At 46.2% G+C, this 17,198-nt stretch overlaps 3 protein-coding genes across 7 annotated transcripts in view; 2 read left to right on the top strand and 1 right to left on the bottom strand.

Moving 5' to 3' along the window:
- The window catches only part of LOC126641773 (septin-2), a 32,779-nt gene extending 25,189 nt beyond the window's left edge, over nt 1-7,590 (top strand). For 2 of the 3 annotated variants that reach the window (XM_050318830.1, XM_050318833.1), the window contains exons 12-13: nt 1,582-1,675; nt 6,808-7,590. In XM_050318830.1, coding sequence (XP_050174787.1) covers nt 1,582-1,650 — 69 coding nt within the window. In that variant the 3' untranslated portion in view covers nt 1,651-1,675; nt 6,808-7,590. Of the gene's footprint in view, nt 1-1,581; nt 1,676-6,804 lie in introns of all 3 variants that reach the window. The other variant, XM_050318832.1, reaches the window with a different exon arrangement.
- Nucleotides 7,591-10,226: 2,636 nt separating this feature from the next.
- LOC126641757 (basic proline-rich protein-like) lies at nt 10,227-10,928 on the bottom strand. The gene has a single exon (XM_050318773.1). It carries the CDS (start codon nt 10,926-10,928, stop codon nt 10,227-10,229), a length of 702 nt encoding a protein of 233 aa, XP_050174730.1.
- A 148-nt stretch (nt 10,929-11,076) lies between these two features.
- The window catches only part of SEPTIN5 (septin 5), a 40,931-nt gene continuing 34,809 nt past the window's right edge, over nt 11,077-17,198 (top strand). Inside the window, exon 1 of one of the 3 annotated variants that reach the window (XM_050318829.1) lies at nt 11,077-11,101. Coding sequence is in view for 1 of the 3 variants with exons in the window: in XM_050318826.1 (XP_050174783.1) it covers nt 11,585-11,592 (8 nt within the window). In the remaining 2 variants the exon portion in view is untranslated. Of the gene's footprint in view, nt 11,102-11,414; nt 11,593-17,198 lie in introns of those variants that run through there. The other 2 variants (XM_050318828.1, XM_050318826.1) reach the window with 2 other exon arrangements.

Genomic DNA, 17,198 nt, shown 5'->3' with positions numbered 1-17,198 from the left:
TTTAAGTGTTTAGCAGAAAGATGTAGATGGGTTTGTAATAATCCTTGCAGACTTAGCTATATCTCATGCTGTTGCTGTGTGAATCTCCTTTTGTCAGAGGGCATCTCTGCTGCAGTCACAGGAACCTGAATTAGCCTCTCCTGAACCCTGTGCTGCAGCAAGAGGATAAGTACATAAGCCAGCTAGTTCTGGGCAAGCTCTGTTACTGCTGGCTATGCTGCAATCTGTTTTTTACTCTTTAGTTAATCTTCAGTTTCCTACTGTTTCCTAAATCTGTATCTGAGACCAGGCAAGGAAAAGTGATAAGGGCACCTGCAGTTAATTTTTTGTGTTCTGTGATGTTTGTTTCTGGGTTTTGTTGTTTTGTGATTGTTTTTTATTTTGTGGTTTTTTTCCAAGCAACCCAGACCAACAACTCAACCCCACATACATGCAATCAAGTCTTTGTCTCAGATTCCTCAGTATTGAATCTGATGCAGTAATGACTATCACAACAGTTAATGTGGATGAAAGTACAGTATGATTGTTTAAGCACGGTGCTTTTTGAGTTAGAATTCCCCCCTGACCTCCTTGAAAATAACTGAAAGCAATTCTCTAACTACTTCAATAAGCTGACAACTTGCTGTACAAGCCTCAAATTTTTACATGACCTCCAAACTGAGACAGACTCCTATTTTATACAGTGTGCATGGAAATAGCAGTCTATTTCCTCCCCAGTTTGTAAGGTAGGACATTTGTAGTTCTCTGTGTGAAGCTTCCCCACCTGCATTTGGAAGGAAGTACCAGTCATTTGTAAACCACATTAGAGGTATTTGCATATACATTTTGAAAATCTGTATTAGTGATCTTTCTTCTTTCTTAGGAACATTTGTTCCAATTAATGTGATTTAAAAAAAAAAAACAAAACAAACCAAAACCAAACTAACCAACCAAACAAAAAACCCATTATATATAATTGGCCTTTTATGAGATGGAAACTAACTTATAAGTGTTAAAGAAAATGCCTTGAGAAAACAGTTATTTCCAGGAAAAATCATTGTTTAGACGTGAAAAATATTGGTGCTTTATATGTTTAGTCTGGCTTTCCAAATTTTATAAACATCTGTCTGTTTCTCTTTTGAAGTAGTTTTTCAATCCTGTCTGCACGTTCAGCTGTTACTGTGGCTAAAAACTTGCAGAGTTCTCTGGTGGCCCAAGGCTAAGTGTTCTGACATGGGTTTGTGCTTTGAGCACTCGTGGCAGAGCAGAGCTGCCTCGGCTCACTCAGGTGTGTGTCTGCACACCAAAAGGATGTGCCTTTCTTACTGGAGATTAAATGTGGACTCACAGCTCAGCAAAAGATTTGGACTTTATTGCCTAATTTTCATTATAAGTATTCTGTTGTGAAAATATGATGTAATGAACTGAAGAATGTGAGAGGGGGGAAAAAATACTCAGTTGTGTGAATTATTGAACATTTCCAGCTTGTGAAGGAGAAAACAGGATCTGCATTCTACCATGGGAGAAAAAGATGTATGGTTTCCTGGATTTTTGGACCTGTGCTGCCACTGTTCTAAACCCGTGGGTGTCTCTCTGTTCCAGCTGCGCCGCATGCAGGAGATGATTGCCCAGATGCAAGCCCAGATGAGGATGAAGCCTGGGGATGACTAGGGTGTGTAACAGCTGGATGCATCAGGTACTGCTTTTCTGACTTGTTCACTCCTCTTAATTAGACTTTTCCAGTGGTTATTGTTAATTGCACTTTGGACTTGCATTCTCAGTACTTACAGGGGAGAACTGAGTGGTGTTCTGGGTAGACTGCAAAAGGAGGTCTGTGCAAATGTTACCTTTCCAGCTGTTTTTAAAACCTGTAAATGCTTATCTTCAGTGCCTTATTTTTTGATCATGTGGCTTTGTTTCTGTTAGCACAAACTGCTCAGAAAATTAATTTGTTTATATGTAAACAAAAGCTAGGGTGTTTGGGATATGTAGGTTTTCTCAAAGAACCAAACAAAATGTTACAAACTGGTCAGGTGTAGTGAATACAGACTCCCTTGATGGTGTGTATGACGTGTGAGGGGGGATCAGAGTGAGCAAAGAAAAGAATTCTTGTAGCAAATATTAATTCTTTCTTCAGAATGCAGCCCTTCTGATATAGTTTTTCTTTTAAATGCAAGAATGAAAAACAGAAGGATATGAGGAGTCTGGTTGCTTAATACTTCAGTTTAATACTCTAGTTGTGATTGCTGGTCTTGTGGAATGTAAAGCTTGAATAAAATGGATTATACTATCCCTTATGACCTTGTGGCAGCTGCCAACATTCCAAGCCTAAAATAAGGAGATTTTTTTTGTTGCCTTTATTTGAACCTTCAGTCTTCCTGTTTACATAAAGAAGAAAAAAAAAGTTTAAGAAATAAACTTATTCAGTGAATTCTGATTTAAGCAGAAGTTGATGGTTTCACTGGTATGTTCACTGTGATCTTTGAGTGAAGTAGTTAAGGGAAATAAGTAATTCAGTCTCAGGTTTCTTACTGTCACAGTTCCAGCTGCTGAAGGTAGAGGAGTCTTCACATCATGTCTTCCAAGTTCCATCTAAGATGTGCTTTCCCAGAGCTGGAAATGTAAACCCTGAGGATAATTTTCTGGCTGACCATGCAGTGTGTGCAGCAGCAGGGTCTGACAGCCAGCCCTCATTCCCTGGGCAGAAGCTGCTCACTGGGCAGCCTGTTCAGTACTGTCAATATTACAGTCTGAACTGAAGGTTCCAGGTTCTCTGATGACTTTGGTTTGTTATCACATGGCCAAACTTGGGGCACTTGTGACAATGGCTGTTTGCTGCAGGAGTGCTCACGTAGCCTGTAAATGGCTGTGATTGTTTTTTGCAAAGGAGCTCAATTCTTTGTGCAGCTCACAAACCATGTGTGGCACCTTTAAACTCATATTCAGTAAGAAAAAACCCACTGTAGGTCTGCTAACCTTGTTCTTAGTTGTTTGCAGAGCAGAGGATGGCAAATGGTGCAAATACATTCAGAGTTCTCTCCTGAGTTCCTGGATCCTGGCTTTGCTGTGGAATGGGGATCTGAGGGCTGATGGGATGTGGTATTCCCACTGATGGCCCCAGAGCTTCTGCCAGTACTGGGTATGGTGTTTATAAAATGAACAGGGGCATAGTTTGTCCCAGGCTGAATTTGCAGCCATGGCTGCACAAGTGAACAGAGTTCAGGGCGTGCTGGTTGTGTCCAAGGGAAGTGTTCCTCTGCAGATAGCTCACACTGCTGACCTGGGTGCAGCTGGGACCACTGCGTGTGCTAAGCAGGAGAGCTTTGCAGATTGAACTCAGCGTTCCATGATCCTGTTGTGGAACTAAATCTCGAGGAAGTTAATTGGTCTGAAATACCGAGTGGGGACAAATTCGAGAAGGATTTGAACGTGGAGGTCCTGCTGTTTCTTTGGAATTTGCTAAGCTCCATTTCTGCAGCTGCTGTGGAAATCATGTTTGACAGATGGCTTTCAGGAAGGAGTTTTGAAGTTACTTTTTGTTACCCTTGAGATGCTGATGGATAGACTCTTAGTGTAATTTGCTGGCCAGTATGCCCAGTCAGAACTGCAGCTGCAGTCCTGCTGAACCAGGTACTGTTATATGATGCTGGCAGCAGGATGAGGTGAATCCTTACCCAGAACTTACCCTTAGGCAGGTTTCTCTCATGCATGGTAACTGACTTTGCAGTTTAGAAGGACTTCAACCTCCAGCATTCCCATCAGATTTATTTGCTGTATTTTATTTAACTTGCTATTTCTAGAGAAACCAGGAAACTTGTAATTAACACGGTGGTTAACAGAACAAACTGACAACAAATTTAAATACACTTGATATCAATCTTTTTGTTCTGTCGCAGCTTATCTTGAACATCTCTCGGGTTCTAGTTTTACAAGAACTTTAAAGGATCAGCTCTGCTACTGAAAGCACAGTCTCTTTTCCATTTGCTCTTTTACACCCTTTGTGCTGAGAAAAGTATGTGACTTTATAGACAGTTTATATAAAATTTACCATTTTCACTCCTTTTAATTTTGGATACATGCATATTTTTTTATTTTATTCAAAAGTCCCTTAAAATATTTTTCCCTACATAAAGCACAGATATAAAGATGTTTTGGGGTATTTTGGGAAAAGAGAAGTATGGTGTAAAAATCTTCAGAGATGAGAGCTGGAGAAAAAGCAGTAGGGTCATGAAATGTGCTGATATCCAAGTATGTGAAATACCCACTTCTGGTTTCAGACGTATTTTGGGGTGGGGAGGAGATTGCTGGATGCTTTGGGGTTTTCTGGAAGAGTCTGGCGTTGCAGAATGATTCAAAAGTGTTAAAACCTTGCCAAAAAGACCGACAGGTCTATATTACCATAAAGTGCTGCGTAGATGGGATGACTGGAAGGTCTGGTTTGCCTGATCCCTTTTGAATAGGGGCAGCTTTAAAGGGTTTGTGGGAAGAGCAGAGGGAGGATTTCCTTCCAGCAGTCTCCTTTGCTCCCAAGGCTGAAGCAGGAGAAGCACATGGAGAGGGACAGAAGCACAGACTGTCCCAGGGAATGTGCTCCAGGTTCCCAGAGGGCATGGACACATCTCTCGCTCTAGGGAAGCAGAATCCTGACAGGGAGGGAAGGGAATGCTGGTGGAGCCTGGGTTAGGGGAGGAAGGGAAGGTGATTTTGGCACACTGGCCATTCCTGTTTGCAGCTGCAGGCTTTGACAAAGGCCTGTGAATACAGGTGGTGGTGGCAGATCTCCAGTGCAGCCTGACAAAGGTGTGTGACCTGCCCTTCTGTTTCCTCGAAACATTTCATAGCTTCTGTGTACAAGCAGTGCAGTGGAGGAGATTGTAGCAGGCAGTGAGAGCACAGCTGGACACCAAAGTATTCTTGGAATAAGCAGTAACAGTTTTTTTTACCCTAACTTTTGATAGGTTCACCTTACTAATATTTTTTGGATTTTTTTCTTCTAAAACACAAGACTGCTCTGAAATGTAGAAGTTTCTTATACTTGACAGTTCAAATAAAGGTTTGAAGAGAAAGATGGAAGGGGGAGTAAGTTACCAAAACCTAAAACAGGCTTAGTTTTATTTGGGTGCTCCAATACAAAATGCTTTTGAAATAAGCCTGCAGTAATTCCAGGAGCATATTTACCAGTTTATGAACTTGTCCATCTCAGATGAGCAATTATTGTGAAAAGCTGGAAATATTTTATCAAATTAAGTGGTTGTTGGAGGATATTTCTTCCCTTTCCCTCTCTGTTTCTGCAAACCCTCTTTGCAATCTGTTTTCCTCTTGTTATTTGTTACTACAAATCTGGTTTGTTGTCTTCACTCAACCTCAAGATCATCCTGGGACAAGCCAGTGACAGTAGTCAGGCTATGGAAAGCTAATACAGCCATCTGGAAATGTAGCTGCAATTAGGGAAATATGCTCAGATAAAAAAGAAACCCAAGCATCTTGCACTTAAAATATCTGTCGGATATTGAAAATTCTTTTAGTATAGCTTGTAATTTCCACAACTATTTTAAAGCCTCCTGAGGTTGCTAACACTGCTTCTTGATAAGAACAGTGCTAAAGACACTAAACAGCCCCTTCTTTCTACCAATGAATTGACATCATCCAACAGAAGAACACAAAAGCATTGTCATAGCAACCAGCCTTCAAACGATGCTGCTGAATGCTGAACTGATCTGATGAGAATGTCATTTGAGGAAGTAGAGATCATGCTGCAGTTTTTGGCAGCTAAAATTGAGAACCCGGAGAATGTGAAGCTTGGGCAAATTTGTAGTATTTGGAACAACTGCGTGGCACTGCCGGTGGATGCCCCTCTGGCTTAGAGACTTGGCCAGGGGGGCACCATCGTTCTGCAGCTCCTCTGGCTTAGAAACTTGGCCAGGGGGGCACCATCGTTCTGCAGCTCCTCTGGCTTAGAGACTTGGCCAGGGGGGCACCATCGTTCTGCAGCTCCTCTGGCTTAGAGACTTGGCCAGGGGGGCACCATCGTTCTGCAGCTCCTCTGGCTTAGAGACTTGGCCAGGGGGGCACCATCGTTCTGCAGCTCCTCTGCCTGGGGGGTTGTGCAGCAAACCCTGCACTGACGGGCTGGCACAAGGTTTTGTCTCCTTTAGAGAACAGACTTCTGATAGAAATTGTTGTTGTCAGGGGTGAATGGAATTACATTTATTTGCTTTCAGTAGTGTGTGGGTGCCTTGGGACAGATGAAATCCCCAGCGTGGTGGCTGCAGTGGCATTCCCAGTTCTGGTGAATATGTGCAGTGGCACCTTGCACTCTGCCTCTTAGGAATACTGCTGTACAAATGCTTGGAAAAAATCTTCTTTGCTGTTTTACCTAAGCAGTGTCATAGGAGTGTTGGTGCATGACATCAGACTCGCTGCTTCCTTCCAGCCCTGTTTGTCTGGGTGGCTGGTTTGCTCCAGCAGCAGTAATGCCTGACAGAACAGGCGAGCTGGGTGCCTGGTGTGCAGCACTTTGGGGCTGAGCTGTAACTCACTTCTAGTGTTCTTGCAGGCAGAGAGGGGGTGTGGGTGCTTAAGAAAGTATGTAGCTAAAAATAAGTTCTCATTTATTAGCTCTTATTAGACATTTGTGGTAAACATCTGGGGCCAAACTGCTCAGCTGATCTCATTCTAAGGCAGGTCCCTGTGATGCAGGCACTGAAGCTCCTCGTTCCCTGGATTATGCTGCTTTGCTTGGAGGGGCTCAGGCTGCCCCAACTGCTCTGACAGTGCTGGGAGTTTGTCCTTTCTAATGCTCTTTGTTTTCCATTTTGTTCCCAGCAGCAGACGGTTCTCTAAGTGGATGGGTGCTCTGTTTTCTTTGCCCGAGTGGGACCGTTCCAGTGCAAAAGCTGGATGCCACAGACCAAGACCTGCTAAAACAAACAAAGGCTGAAGAACGTGTTGTAAAAGGCTTGTTTTATATATCCAATGTTATCCAACTTGTAGTGTATCTTCTTTGGATTCTTTTGATAATGCTGTGTTCATACTTATAAATGTGGGTTTATTATCCTTCCTGTATCTCTTTCTCAGAAGCTGGTAAGAGTACTCTGTATGGCCTAGTCATTGTGGTGCGTTTCAGGAGTTAATCGTGTATCTGATAGGTTGTTCTGAGCAGTTTCGTGGTTAATACTAAGACTTTGTGGCCTGTTTACAGTAAAATGTGTGTTTGCACAGTATCATAACTTTCACCTGCCATTTTAAAGCATTATGTATCATATCGGTTTTTCAGAACTTTCTCTCTGCTTTTGTTGCTTTTGAAGCTTCATCTCTGGTGATTTGCATTTGTGTGATTGTATGAGAAAATGTGCAAAGCTGATGATTCACCAGTGGTACAGAAAAGCTGACTTTTGTCAATTGTCGTGCCTTAACGTCCCGTAGACACTGCACACACCCACGACTCGTGAGTGCTCTGAGGGCTTGGCTGCGGCTCTCAAGTGTCGATGGCAAGAACTTGTCACAGGCATTTCTATCTGTCAGCTGAGCGATGGCATGTACTCAACTTTTTATATTCCATAACACTAATTTTCATTCAAGTTTTGTAATAAATTGTATGAATGTGGAAAATGTTGATTTTTTTTTTTTTTGGAGGGGTTTGTTTTTCTTCTTTTATTGTATTTTGGCTTTTCCAAGCTAATCTGTGAAATGCTGCAATGGTGTTGTGGATAGTGTGTATTCAAAGGAATGGTGATGTTTACTCTGGAGAACGAAGGCATTTTCTAAAATTTCTTTGCATACAAACTGCTTTGATTTCATTTTGAAATAACTATAAAAGTGTTTTACCTGGAAGTTAAGTAGCAAGGCTTTGCATCCACTTTTTTCCCAAAGTTCATTAGGCACCTACTGATGTCTTTTAGGTGGGTAAATACCTTGGAAAATCTGTTTGCACATCTTAGCAACATTCATGAATTTATAAAGTGTTTCCTTTCTGTCATTACTGAGTGTATAGCTCCCTTCTGCATGCTTTTGTAGTCTTATGTGTTTTTTATATGCATAAGTGTAAATTACTTTGCAAATAGGGGATTGAGACACTTTGTCTTCTGTACTAAATTGGGGTGTCTCTCATGTAATGATTGGCCTTAATTTTGCTGTCTAGCAATGAGTGTTTATTCAGGATAGGATTCACAAATGATTGGCATCACAGGGATGCAGATTTGGCTTGTTTGGAGTTGAACTGCATAAAAAGGACATTTCCTTGTTACCTCCGTGGCTGCTATCATGAAGGCGGCAGAAGAAATGGAGTGACAGATCTGCATTCACACGGTCTCTTCAGGTTTTATGAAGATTTGAATTTTAAGTGTGTCTGTCCAGAGGGCCAAGGGGAGACATTTAATGGAAAACTGCATCTCATTGGTAGTTTGCTGTTATTTGCACCTTTCTTAATGTTTCTCTTCCAGAATTTTGCACCATATTTTGCAACCTTGTTAAAATGATAGGCTGTCCGTTTGTGCTTGTGAAAGCCAGGGCAGCCACACCCTTCCTGAGAAACCCAGAGTTCAGTTCCAGACCTTGGTTGTGTGCTGGATTGGCTCTCTGAGCAAAGGGAATATATGAAAGCTTCACCTTTCAAAGCCAGCTAGGACAATGGGCAAGCAGACTTTCAAAAGCATCCAGTCTTTAATTTTATTAAAAAACAGAGGGGTTTTCCCTCCCTCTTTTCAAAGCAAGGCGCCTAATGTCACTGTCACAATTGTCACTGTCACAATTCTCATGTGGGAAGCCTTAGTGAACAGATTTTCACTAGTGGATACTGATTATGAGTTGGTAGTCTTTACCTTCTTTGGGCTTGTGGATTCCAGATGGAGCATTTTGGCTCAAAATCTGAGATCTATTTTAATAATTGTCCCAGAAGGGTTGCAGTACTACTGATCCCATATGCTTTGTACTACTTCTTTGATGTTGTCTGATGTTAATTTTCAGTTACGTTGAAACGTGGTTTTGTTAAAATACTTCACAGCTTACTGGGGGAATGTGTAGTTGTTAAGCCAAGTCTCTGCTCGTATGAAGATCTCTGGATAGAGGACACTGCCTAGAACTTACTTTTCTGCCCTTGCATTTCCACTCCCATCGGTGTCAGCAGTGCCAGGGCCATGGAAGACGAGTTGCTTCCTTGGAATTCCACCCCGGCCTTCTCCAGGTTGACATTTTCCAGCACTGGGACAAAGTCCCCATATGTAACTATTTTAATGACTGTGAGGAGAGTTGACTGTGGTCCTTTGTCTTCATTAGCTTTGGAACACTGAAGCAGACTGTAAAACAACTCAGGAAAGGCTGATTGCCTCGTTGGTGCCCTTAATGGTGGTGCAGGGTCTCTAATGGTCTGTGGCTCTCTAGTGTTTAAAAACAAGAAAATTTGCTAACAATTACCTGATTTATTTTTTTTCTGATACATTGAATCAAAGGCTAAAAGTGAACTCAGAATGAGCTAATGGGGTTTTAAAATGTATGGCCCTGGGATTACCAATCTCTGGTCTTGGAAGTGTCTCCTTGTTTAGATACCAGGGATGTTTTGAATGAGATGGTGGAAGAAATGCCAAGAGAAATGCTCTGATGACTGCAAGGATTTGAAAAGTTAGTATTGTGGCATTGGTGTCAGATTTGTTCCAAGGCAGGGCAGTGCCCTTGCACTTGTGCAGCCATCACCCTGCCAAGCTTATCCTGTCCTGTATTCAGAAGAGTTTCATGTCTGATAATTTTGAGAAGAGTTTCATGTCTGATAATTTACCTGTTCTTGGAATGTGGAAGACATGACCCCTCCCTGCAGCCGTGGAAGGCAGGGGAAGGATCCCACTTGTCTCCTCTGCTGTTGAGGTTTCTATGAGCTGTTCTCAAATCATGTGCAACTGCTTTTCATTTGAGTTCTCTCTTGCTTTTTCTTTAAGAGTTATACTGACAGCTTTTACCTAAAATAACTTTCCATCTAACCTCTCTAAAAATTTTTTAATGGAAATAGAGCACACGTTCCTACTTCACCCAGCATAGTTGCAGTATGATTCAGGGCTTCCCACTGTATTTCGAGACGCTAAATCTGGAAACACATTTCCTATTTATTCAATTTGTGTTTGGGTTTTGTATTTACTTATTTTTTAACGCTGTATTCCCTCTTCTGGCTGTTGTGTTTGTGTCGAGAGCAGGCAGTGCTGCCTTTTGTAGTGTTTAAACCTTCGTGGAGGTGTCCACGTGCAGGGGCAGCTGCAGGGGCATTAGTGCTGCACATCCTCCGGGCCCGGGGCTGCGCCGGCACACGGCGGGGCTGGGGGTCGCTCCGGGTGGCCGGGCTGGCACACCGAGGGGCTGGGGGGTCGCTCCGGGTGGCCGGGCTGGCACACCGAGGGGCTGGGGGGTCGCTCCGGGTGGCCCGGCTGGCACACCGAGGGGCTGGGGGGTCGCTCCGGGTGGCCCGGCTGGCACACCGAGGGGCTGGGGGGTCGCTCCGGGTGGCCGGGCTGGCACACCGAGGGGCTGGGGGGTCGCGCCGATGCTCCGGCCGGTGGGTTACCCTGCCCGGCCCCGGCAGCCCCCGGCCCGCTGTCACCGGCGGGGCTGGGCGGGGGTCGCTCCGTGGCCCGGCGAGGCTGGGCTGGGGTCGCTCCGGTGCTCCGGGCCGGGGTCGCTCCGGTGCTCGGTGCCGCCGTGCCCGGCGGGGCCGGGCTGGGGTCGCTCCGGTGCTCGGTGCCGCCGTGCCCGGCGGGGCCGGGCTGGGGTCGCTCCGGTGCTCGGTGCCGCCGTGCCCGGCGGGGCCGGGGGCGGGCGCGGGGCGGGCTCAGCTGCGGGGATTGGCGGCCCCGGGCGGCCCCGGCCCCTCGCTGTCGGCGCGGGGCGGCCCCGGCGCTCTCAGAGCCTCGCCCGGCCCCGCAGCCGCGCTCGCACACGCGGCTCGGCCGAGGCACCATGAGCACGGGCATGCGGTTCAAGAGCAAGCCGGGCAGCGCAGGTGAGGCGGGGGGAACGCGCGGCCGCTCCGCCCCGCGGCCCGGAGTGTCCCCCCCGCCTCACTGTGTCTCCTTTTCTCTCCCCGCCGCCGGTCCCCGCCGCGGGCATCCCGCCCTGGCCGCGCCGCCCCGCAGAGGAGAAGCAGGTACGTGGGCTCCGGCCGGGGCTCTCCGCGGGATGCGGCAGCTACCTGGGCTCGGCCGGGAAATAGGCGCTTTGCCTGCCGCATCCCTGGGTTGGGTTTCTTTTTTGTCGCTGCCTTTGGGTGTGTCGAGCGGGTTCGGATGGAGAAAGGCAGCGCAGGGCTGGCAGAGGCGTTTCGGTATTGGGAGCACGTCTCCCATCCCTCTCCCCTCCGCAGCACAGATGCGCAGACACAACCCCAGTCCTGCCGCTCCTCGGTGCTGCAGCCGATCGGCACCTCGCAGGCGGCCAGGATTTGGGTGTTAGGGAACATCTGTTTTGCTTTGCAAGGCTTATAGCTATTTGGAGACATGCCTCTGAGTCCCGGAGAGAGAGGAGGAGTGATGCAATCAGATGACATCGACAGGTTTTTTGTTCTCTGTTTGGTCTTTGGAGGGATTTAGAATATTTGACGGGAAGAGGAATCCTTTTCTGCAGACCTTGAATGCCTAGGTAAGGGCTTATCAGAGTCGTGTGTGTTCCTTAGCACCCATCATCGTGATGTAGACAAGAGGGTTTTTTGTGATGATGGAAGAGCTTTTCTGTCTCACAAGGGTGGGGATGGAGGCGATGGTAACACAGCAGGGGGAGTAGCCCACCCCTTCTCAGCCTGGCTTACGCTTGCCTTTGGGGCCAGTCTTTCTCTGAGGCTCCAATTCCACTTGAAGCCAACACCTTGCCTGCTGAGACCCTGGTACTGCACAGCCTTTCTGGGCCACAGAAAAGCAAACTAGCATTGTAGCAACTTGGGCATTCACCTGGCCATGGCAAGAGGTGATGTTTCCCTGTATAATGCAGACTTGGGCACTGTGAAAAGATGCTTGTGCATTTTTGTGAGCTGCTGATGGCAGCGATGAGAAGAACAAAGTAAATCCAGGCGTAATAGGATAATGGGATCACCAGATGCATTTTTCCCAAGCTACTTAAAGTTTCGCTAGTATTTTGTAGTTATTTCTGAGTATTGCAGCTAATTCTTACTTTATTTCTGGAAGAAAACACTCTAGAACGCGTTCTGAAATGGCAGAACATTTAGTGAGCTGTGAACTGGGGAGAAGCTTTGTGACCCACTGGAAACATGCTGTTCTTTAGTTCAGTTGTTTTTAAATGACGAGGGAAGCGGGTTAGGTATAAGGCTCCGTTCTGCTCATTCCCCAGGGCAAAAAGCGAGGTAGAGATCAGAGGAGTCTGTTGTAGGTACTGTCGTGTCTCCTGAAGGCCCTGGTCACACTGCATAGGCGAGAGGGGCTGGAGTCTGTGCCCCAAAGAGCCCGTGTCTGCAGGACAGGGCAGTGTTCTGCTGGGGCCAGAGAGGGCTTCCCTCAGATGCAGAGGTGTGTCCCTGTATCTTCCGCTCAGTGTGGAGCCAGCCTTGCATGACAGAGCACAGTTCATTATGGGTTGGGACCAACCATGTTACTTGTGGGTGGTGGAGGGAAAATGAGCTGTGAACGCAAAGCAATCTGTTAATTTGTGGGTTTGTATGTTCACTTTAATTTTAACTTTATTTAGCATCCTTTAAGAGCAGGATTTTTTTCCTGTGCCCTTTTTTTTTTTTCCCCAATCTGCTCACATCTGGCAGCAGGTAACAATTAAAAAGATGTACTAAAGCTGTGATTCTTGCCTGAACCAATTTTTCAAAATGTATGGGTTTTTTTTTATGAATAGTTGGAAAATAAAGTGAGTTTCTGAGAGAGCAGTACAATAAGTCACATGTAAGCAGAGTAGCATTTGGGTAAGTCTTAATAATGTTCAGGACTTACTGAGTCCAAAGAATGGAACAGTGTGGTGTCAAAGAATGTATCTTCATCCTCCTTCCCAGCGTAGTCAGGGCTGATACATTCTCTGGCTCCGGGGGACTCTGATTTGCAGGTTGGGCTCCTAATTACTACCATTTATGAAGGAAAAATAACGGTAGATTCTCCACCTCTCTGATTTCCAACCTCTTATTTGATTAATTAGACACTGAACGCAGGTGCTGTGGAAGTCCCTGGAGTTCGCTGCTGGTCTCTGTGCAGAGCATCCAGCTTTCCAGGGGCAGGGGTTGTGGTTTAGGAGCCCGGGCTGGGGGGATGCAGTCTCTGGTGTGAAGCTCTGCAGCAGTTCCCTGCTGGACCAGGCTCCTCGGCTGGAGAGGGCTGGTTTGCCTCCAGCAGTTCCTGCATCACTGCGAGGGTGCCCGTGGTGAGGCCGGGTCGGCAGTTGAAGCCGTGACAAATGTCCCAGGTGCGTGGGCCCCGTGCGAGGGAAACCTTGCAATTTGTCAGGACTGTTGACCTGAGAACCAAACAGGGCAAGTGCAGAGAGGGTGGGTGCTCTGCCAAAGCCCGAGGTTGCTGTGGGAGGAGTAGAGGTGAAACCACCCAAGTACCCAGTTAAACTGGAGTGTCCTGGCACACTCCTGCAGAACATGCCTCCCAGCTCGTGCTGTTGGCGTGTGTGTGTTTGGGGTGTTACTTTGCCTTGTCTCTGAAACTGGCTCTTGCTCATTCAGGCCCATGTCTCTAATGTTCTTTGAAGTAATTGTTTCTTTTTAAATCAGGAGGATGGGAACTTCTCCTTCCCAAGTTGATCTCTCCCCACCCCATCAATTTGCAAAGTTGTTTGGGTGTGGGAGAAGAGACTATCTGGTGGATCCAGTTCTTTCAGTGGGTTTGAAATTACAGGGTTGTGCCTTTTGTATTGAGCTTGGTTCTTTTTTCCTACTTGAACATATTTTGAAGTGGTTTCCTTGTCAGTAAAAATATAAATGGGGTGCTGTGTATAGAGAAGATGCTGTGCTAAAGGTAGTTTGACTGGAGAAGTGATTTTAGTGCCAGTCATTGTGAGACACTGAGAACTTAATCCATTACTTTTGTGTTTCAGTTTTTGACAATCTGGGGTTTATATCTTAAAAACTTGTATTCAGACTCCTTTGGGTTTTTTGTATAAAAAAAAAAGAGCAGAGATTTCCATCTTTCTTGAAACAGTAGATATTGCAACAGCAAAGATGTCTTCTATCTAAAATAGCAACTGTGCCAACACAGTGCATCACTTTAAGGTCAACCTTCAACCCCTTGCTTACCAGAGAACATGGGCTGATGGAAATCCCCCAGTTCCCTGTTAGTGTGTGCTGAACTGCCTTCTCCTTTTCTCTGCTTACGGAAAAATAATCCCAGGTGGGCTTACAAGAAAGTTTATCCTCTGAAAAGCTGCACTGTGCATAGTGCAGGGGCACCTGGGGGCTGTAGGTACTGCCCTTGGACACTGAGGACAAGTCCCGTGCAGGAGGCTGCTGGTGACAGGAGCAGATCAGGAGGAGGGAGAGGGGGTGATTCCTGTCTGGAGCTGGCTGAGGATGACCTGCTGTGACCCTCGCTTTCTGTGTAGGTGCCCATGTGGGGAAGATGGATTAGCTGAGTTTTGTGACGTGTGTGATGAGAAGTACCGTGTGAGTGCGAGGTTCCCTTGGACAGCAGCAGTACAGGAAAGACCAGAAGCAGAACTTGGTCTTTACAGAACCTCTCCAAAGTCTCTGCTGGAGCAGCTTAGAGGATTTGTACCTGCCCTGTAACTTTGAGTCATTGCTGTCTTTCACCTAAGAAAGACACCTGTCTTTTGCTGTTTTCCTTACAATAACAGTTCTTGTAGTCTTGAAACTAGAGGAAAGTTCTTGCTTGTGTGGAAAACCGTGAAACCTGAAAGCAGAACAAAGTATCACTGACTGTTCTGATTTTCTCGGAGTTAAAGCTATTATTTATAATTGTGATTCTTTGAGTCACTGGGAGCAGCAGTATGGGTCTGTGTTCCTGTGCTGCCTGTCATGCTCTGTATCAATTCAGGGTGGTTGTGATGACGTGGGTTTTGTTTGTTGTGGTTTTTTTTTTTTTTTTCCTCAGAGAAAGCAAAATTATATTTGCAGCTGTCTAGTGGGATATTTCACCCCAGCTGGATGGTCTCTCACTGTGTCATAGCTCGCCCTGGGTGAGGCTGTTTCTCTTTGACTCCCCACATTAATGTCTCTTCCAACCTCTGTGTTTTCCAACCCTGGTCTTGCATCCTGGCTACCAAGATGCGCCTGCCAGAAAGGGAGTAGCAAATTAGTCACAGAATCTGAACGTAAATACTGGAAACACTCTTAAAGCAGCACATCCCTGCTTGTTTTTCTGATGTCTCAGTGTATCTTGGTCAGACGTAGCATAGGAGTGGAAGCTTTTACTTCTCTGTGAAAAGCCTTGTGTGGTTCATTAATTTTTTTGGCCCGTTTCAAAAGACAGTGTTGGTCCTTTGCCCTCCAAGCTGGGCAAGGGCTCAGTGCTCAGAACAGTGTCGGGATCTGGGTGGGACTGCAGCAGGTCAGGAGGTCCAGCCCTGCCTGTCTCTCTGCTGTGCATCTGTGCAAAGAGCCCTGCTGAGGAGGCCTGGGTCACACACATGGGCTGTTCTGGGCTGGGCAGGGAAGCCCGTCCTGGGCACTTCTTCCCCCCCCTTCTTTGCTCGGCATCTTGGAAAAGGACTGTAAAAAGAGGTCAGCACACGGACTCGGTGGTGAAACGGAACTGCTGGAGAGCTGGGCACAGAATCTGCCTCCTGCTGCTGCTGATGTCTCTCTTCAATTATTTATGCTCCAAATGGTTGAAACGGTTGTGAGGGCAGGGCAGGGAGAGGTTCAGCCCTCAGTGCAAGTAGCAATCTGCAGTTTATGAGAAAGGAGAAGGAAGTGTTTCCTGCACAGGGATTTTTGTCCCTTGAATTTCCCCGCCCAACTACTTGTGTGCAAATGCAAAATTCTGCTGCTCTTGTGTGAGTTGTGCAGGGCTGCTATTTCAGGAACATTAACCAAATGTGTGAGTTTGACAGATGTTAGGGCCTGATCCTTGCTGACATTAAGGAAGTAGGAACAACCTTCATTTAACCCCAAGAGACGCTTGTGATGCTTGCTCAGCTGTGGGGTTGCAGACTGCTGGGGCTTCGCAAAAGGCAGCTCACAATTGCGGAGAAGAAAGTGTTGCCATCTGGATGAAGGAGAAACAGTCCCTAGGTGCTTTTAGTCTTCAAAGTTGAGGAGTCTCTTACAGCCACTTACGCTCTCAACAATGTTACTGCCTTCATGCGGGTGCTGTTCTTCATTTGATGGTTCTAGGAATAAGTGTAAGGGGGTTGTTATGGCAGTTCCCTGGAAAAGCTGAGGAAAGGCAAGTCTAGAGAAACAACTGGTGCAGTTTAGTTTCTTCTAGAACCTGTATTTCCCAGTTCCAGTTTAATTTGCTGTTCATTAAATAACCAGTAAAATGGACATCTTGGAAAGCCAGGGGAGATTCCACCTCAGCCAGCTGGTTGTTCAGTGTGCCAGGCCAGGCGGGGTCCCTGCTGTGTATCTCTAGAGCTTTGCCAAATTAGCTTTAAATGGGGTTTTCCTTGCCCTTTTGGGACATTCCCCTGTCCACAGGGGTGGCTCCTGTAACGATGCTGCAGTTACTGCTCACACGGGCTGGAATCAGGCCTGGAGAGATCTGCTCCATCTTTCATCCTTGAGGCACTTCTTGCTGAGATACCTCTTGGCTAGACCAGAAGGGTTCCTCTCCCATTGTTCCTCTTCCAGTTAGTGGCCTCTGTTTTTTTTCCTGGATAGCAGAGCATGAACTGGAATACACATTCATTGCTTACCTGCAGAGCTTTCTTGCCTGACCAACGCTAAGCCTTTGTCCCCTTCTTACTGAAAGCAGAGATTTCCCTGAGACAGTGAAACCACACAGGATATACCTCTAATACCCATGAAAGAAGGATGTGGCATGTCTAATGTGTGTGTGAGTTGTTTGTGAAGCATATGCAAGTTGTTTGACAGCATACTGGAGTAATTCCCATAAGGGCTGGATTTTGTGAGTGTGCATGTGTGTGTATGTCTACAGTGTGGTTAGCCTTGAAGCACAGCAAAAATGCTTGTCTGCTGTTAAACATTCCTTTTCTCCCAGAGAATTGTCCCCAGAGCTGCGAAGAGGTTTGCAGTCATCTTGTTCCCACAGAAGTGTTGAGGAGCTGGGATGGGATGCCAGAACACATGCTCCTCATCAGGGTGTATGTGG

Source organism: Myiozetetes cayanensis, unplaced genomic scaffold (assembly GCF_022539395.1).
Source record: "Myiozetetes cayanensis isolate MyiCay16 unplaced genomic scaffold, myiCay2020 scf21, whole genome shotgun sequence".
Lineage (NCBI taxonomy): Eukaryota > Metazoa > Chordata > Aves > Passeriformes > Tyrannidae > Myiozetetes > Myiozetetes cayanensis.
This window is presented reverse-complemented; position numbering and strand designations above follow the sequence as displayed.

What these genes read in the sequence shown, in the direction of transcription:
- LOC126641757 (XM_050318773.1), bottom strand. Translation starts at nt 10,928, where the DNA reads ATGCCCGTGCTCATGGTGCCTCGGCCGAGCCGCGTGTGCGAGCGCGGC.